This window comes from Montipora foliosa, chromosome 13 (genome assembly GCF_036669935.1).
Source record: "Montipora foliosa isolate CH-2021 chromosome 13, ASM3666993v2, whole genome shotgun sequence".
In the NCBI taxonomy this organism is placed as follows: Eukaryota; Metazoa; Cnidaria; class Anthozoa; order Scleractinia; family Acroporidae; genus Montipora; species Montipora foliosa.
The window spans coordinates 30,535,655-30,540,654 of NC_090881.1; the positions used below are offsets into that span (position 1 = coordinate 30,535,655).

General features: G+C 48.8%; 2 protein-coding genes across 5 annotated transcripts in view; both read right to left on the minus strand.

Moving 5' to 3' along the window:
• The window catches only part of LOC137982998 (uncharacterized), a 3,229-nt gene extending 677 nt beyond the window's left edge, over positions 1-2,552 (minus strand). Inside the window, exons 1-2 of the mRNA XM_068830159.1 lie at positions 1,622-2,552; positions 1-1,482 (exon numbers count right to left, since the gene is read on the minus strand). The exon at positions 1-1,482 is cut by the window's left edge and continues 677 nt beyond it. Of these exons, the coding sequence (XP_068686260.1) occupies positions 428-1,482; positions 1,622-2,552 (1,986 nt within the window). The 3' untranslated portion in view covers positions 1-427. The remainder of the gene's footprint in view (positions 1,483-1,621) is intronic.
• LOC137982468 (uncharacterized) overlaps positions 1-5,000 on the minus strand; it is a 30,130-nt gene that overhangs the window by 19,642 nt on the left and 5,488 nt on the right. The gene's annotated exons all lie outside the window — the stretch shown is intronic.

Here is a 5,000-nt window from a genome sequence, read left to right on the forward strand (position 1 = left end):
CTAGGGGTGTCATGTTCCATTAACTGCGTTTTACCAGCCGGTAAAAGCGTTATTAATGTCACTATTCCATAATTTAAACTAAGAGTAGAGTGTAACGCGACTAGATAGTGTAACGACAACAAATAAGCAAATAACAATATGGCGTAATTGAGGGGGACACAGCCCTGTGGCAGGTTTTTACGCGACTTAATAATAGGTGCAAAAACTAAAAGCCTCACTTATTCCCCCACAAACGTGGGAATAGAACAAGAGTATTGGCAGAGCCTTTGTTATCTCCCCAGCACAGCAGAGGCTGGATCGGACAAGATAAAGGCAAGGATATAAGATGGCAAGACACAAGCAATGCCAAAGCTTGGGGGAAGTCGCTACGCAGACTTAACCGCCACAGATGCATGCAAGGCATGCATCCCCCCAAAGCAAGGCCAAACTAAAGAAAATCGCCCGATACACTGGCCATTTTTGGAGCAGCAGAAAGTAACACCGATTCCGGAGTGCGAATATAAAGCTGGTAACAATCTGACGACCAGCGACCTAACACCTTAATTAACCAGTCTGGTAGGCCCGCAGCGGCGGCGGCAGACGCCGCCCCTATGCGAAAGCTGTGACCCTTAAGGCTCTCATGCGGGAGGCCCGCGCTTCTAGCAGAGTCCCGAAGTAAATGAGTGACGGAGGACCGTGTGAGGTAACGACCCGACTGGAAATAGAACAATGGCCCCGAACGTGGGTTGGCGAGGAGAAAGTATTGCTGCATTGCGGAGACAGGGCACAACAAAGAAGGGCAACGGGGAATGACGAGGGATTGCCCTGCCCTAAAACTATCCGTTTTAGAAGACTTGAGTGTAACAAACAAGCGCTGTGGGCAGACCAGACTGGGACAAAATGTAACGCAGTCCTTGGTAAGATTAAACTTAGAACTAAAACTGCACACCCCCGGATAGGTAAACTCGCTACACCTAAGGAAGGCGAAAAAGCCAAGGGTAAAGGCAGCCCATATCATGGAGAAATCCCCTTGTCCTAGCCAACTACGTAAGATGGGGCGAATGGCTAAGAGTACGCCCGGGGTGACGGGTTGTCTGCGGATACGAGGAGACCCTTGATAGCGGAGAATTCCCCTTAATATCTTTTTTAGGAGGAGTCTTCCCCTTAAGGGATCTTTGTAGCCTGACATAATGTGGAGATTGCGAACGGCAGCTAAATAAGTCTTAATCGTGCCATGGCGGACTGTACGGGCCAAAAAGGAAGCAAAATAGATAAGAGTTCCCTCTGATGCTGGGAGGATGTCACCTGTGGGAGTGGCTAGGCGGTTCATGAGACAAAACTGAATAAAACGTTTCTCCCCAGAGGTATACGTGCGGTTGGTGTTCCACGACAAGGCCCAGTTGGCATACTTAAGGACTTCAGCTTTCAGAGGGTCATGAACGAAGGCGGGATGGTGCAGGGGGTCTGGTCGGCACCGGGAGCGAGTTCCCTGAATCGTTGAACCTGAAAACGGGACAGGGCGTCAGCTATTTCGTTATGCGCCCTGGGGACGTGATGAGCCTTAACCAGGAAATTATGCTTCATGGAAATTTAAGTACCAGGAAATGCACCAAGTCCATGACCCTGGGGGCTTTTGAATGACCCGAGTTAATGATAGCGACAACGCTCTGGTTATCACACCAGAACTGAAGACGTTTGCCGGAAAAGTGCGGGTACCACAGTGCACAGGCGATAACAATAGGGAAGAGTTCTTGCCATTCAATACTTATCCCTTTGGTCTTGTTAATGAGTAAATTAGGGGGCCACCTACCCTGGAACCATTTACCATTGAAAAAACCACCAAACCCAATTGTACTAGCGGCATCAGTATAGAGCTGCAGGTCGGGGGAAGAGGTGACCCGGGAATCAAGGAAGAAGGATCGCCCGTTCCATTGAGCGATGAATACCTTCCACATTTGAATATCCCTGGAAAATTCCTTGTTCAAACGGATATGATGAAAACGATTCTTTACCCCTCGGGTGAGGTTTATAATGCGCTGGAGGAAAGTTCTACCCGGGACTACTACTCTGCAAGCGAATTGCAGAGTACCGATAAGGGATTGGAGATCTAAAAGGCGGGCAGAACGGCGGTCGGTAAAAGAGTCCAATAATTGCTGAATCCTGGCAAGTTTATCTTCAGGCAATCGCGCTTCCATGCGGTTACTGTCCAGTACAACGCCCATAAACTCTAGAACTTGTGAGGGCCCCAGGGTCTTAGAGGCGACGGTGGGAACCCGAAGGGACATGAAAACCTTAAGAAGGGTAGTAAAGCTACCTAGGCAGTCAAATTTAGTTTTCTCTGCTAAAAAGAAATCGTCCAAAATGTGTATAACATGGCGGAGGCCATAGTTGTGTTTAAGAACCCATTCTAAGGCATCGGAAATTTGGTTAAAAAGGAAGGGAGCACTGCTTAGCCCAAATGGAAGGTAAAGGTCTATGTAGTACTGAGATTGCCAGTATATACCCAAAAGGTTCCAGTCTTCGGGATGGATTGGCATCAGACGAAAGGCGGATTTCAAGTCCGTTTTGGCCATAAAACTCCCAGGACCCAGGGACCGCAGAATAGCGATCGCGTCATCGACACGAACGTACTGCAACGAATAAGGATCCTTTGGTATGTGGTCGTTTATACTATCCCCTTCAGGGAAAGAGAGATGATAAATAGTACGCCATTCGACAGAGTGCTTTTTAGGGACCACGCCTATAGGGTGACACTGCAAGTCAGGTAGGGGCGGGGAGGAAAAGGGGCCCGCAATTCTTCCCAACTGCACTTCCTTATGTATGTTCCCAGAAACGACTTCAGGATGTTGAGAGGCGGATATCAAGTTACGCGACACCCGGGGCTGGTGGGGGCCTAGGTAACCAATGCGAGTACCATACCGGAGGGCACTGATTAAATTGTTAACAAAGGAGCTATTAGGGTGATTAACTAATTCAAGCACTAATTTATCAACATCTAACGGGGTGGATACAGTTGGGTTGCAGCCTAGCTGGCGTTGCTCCACCTTATTTCTTGCTGCGATCGCTGGGGTTGGCTGGTCTGTTGCTACTTGCGGACTGTTTGGGACCGGAGCAGTTGAACTGGGCGTGGTTGCTTGAGCCGCAGCGACGGCAGTGGTGCGGGAAATAGCAGGAACGGCGTTGACAACCGGAAGGTTTATTGAAGTCAAAGCAGACAAGGGCTTGACGGCGAGGTTTTCTGCTTGGGTCTTGGTTGGGGCAATCTTCCGCTGGATGGTACGGGCTAGAGCACACAGAACAATGTGGCTTAGCTAGGCCAGAGAAGGTGACTGTCCAAAGTTCAAGATCAATTTTGTCCCAGGGTTTTGAAAGGTCGTAGGCGGCGCGGCGTCTAAACTGTTCGTCGTATGCAAGCCAGGCTAGGCCCTTAAACTTAGTGACTGCTTTGCTGATAGTTTGCTGGTATTTTAGTAACTCTAAGGCACGCGAGGGATGGACAGCGACGATGACCAGCATGTAGGCAGTAAAGGCGTCTAGCCATTTTTGAAAAGTGTCAATCACGGGTTTTTTCCTCCTAACCAGAGTTAGCGGGGACCCCTGGGAACCCGGTGACGAGTCCTCGTAGCGTAACTGCAGAGCGGGGGCCTGGGAGCGATACATGAAGTCGGGCAGTAATAAACAAAAGTCGATGTACTCACCGCGGAGTATTTTGTCTTCGAGGCTTTTTTCTAAAGGACGATGCAGGCCCAAAGGAGTCGCTGTGTTTGGCATACGAGGACCAGGAGTGCGAAGGTCGTCCGGGAAACGGGCTTGGGCCTCGTGGTTGTTAAAGACCCGTAAGGCTTCGTTAACAGAGGCCGACACGGTCTCTTGGATGGCCGACATTTGGGCGGGCGAAAACACCGCATCCTTGGGGACTTGTGGCTCGAAGTCCTCGAACAGTTCTTCCACTGCTGAGTCCATATCCGACTGCTCGTCGTCGTCGGAACTGCGAGCCTCTGCGTCAACCTGTTCTGCAGGGACACTGGGCTGCGGACGCGGTCGTACGCGTACGTTTGAAGCCAAAGATTTATCTTTGTGCACCCGTCCATTCTGAGCGCGACTTCTGGAGCGACCAGGGGTGGCTGCCGGCGCTGATTTCGTGGCCAGCCTCAGCCTTTCAACCAGGTGGGCACGGCTTCCAGTGATAGGAAGATTAAGGCTCTGCAGGCGAAGGCGAAGAACTTCGCTGGAGAGGTTCTTGAAGTCGGCTGTTCGCGTGGCCTTCGAAGACGTCAAAGCAAAATTGCTACAAACTTTTTAAAGCAAAATTGTTACAAACTGTGTACTCTCGTGCGAGCTGCCAGGATTATGCCCTGTTACAGTGTATTGAGATTTATATAGCAAGACAGTGTCTCAAAGTTCGACCAATAGGTACAGCTGTACTACGAGCTAAAGAGACGCCACGTGGCGGGCTTGTCAGCCATGAATGGGGCTAACAAATATAAGGACCAATCTAGAAAAAGCTAAGATATATCACTAGATTACTCAGCAAGATAGAAGCTAAAATACAGACATGAATAGCGTTTGTACTAACTGCTAGAATAAGGGAACATTCATTTATGAATACAGCATTCAATATTGTTCTATTATTTATCTTACTGGATTGCGTGACGAACGAAAGCAGTCTTGCCCTCTAGGGGTGTCATGTTCCATTAACTGCGTTTTACCAGCCGGTAAAAGCGTTATTAAATATTTTTGTTTATGACTTTGCGGATTTAACTAGGCAAGATAAAAAAGAGGAGTTTTGTACAAGCCAAAGATGATAACTTCAATATGTTTTTTTCGACACCCTGTATGGTGGTATGGGACTAAGATTATTATACAAAGGGCCTTAGGACCCTGATGGTGAGGGGGAAAGAATGGAGGATGGCTGAACCAACCGCTGGCATCACACAGTGACCCAATCATGCTAACCAAAACTAAGCCAAATCATAGAAACCAATGGAAGTAAACCATGTCACATGCTTACCCTCTTTTTG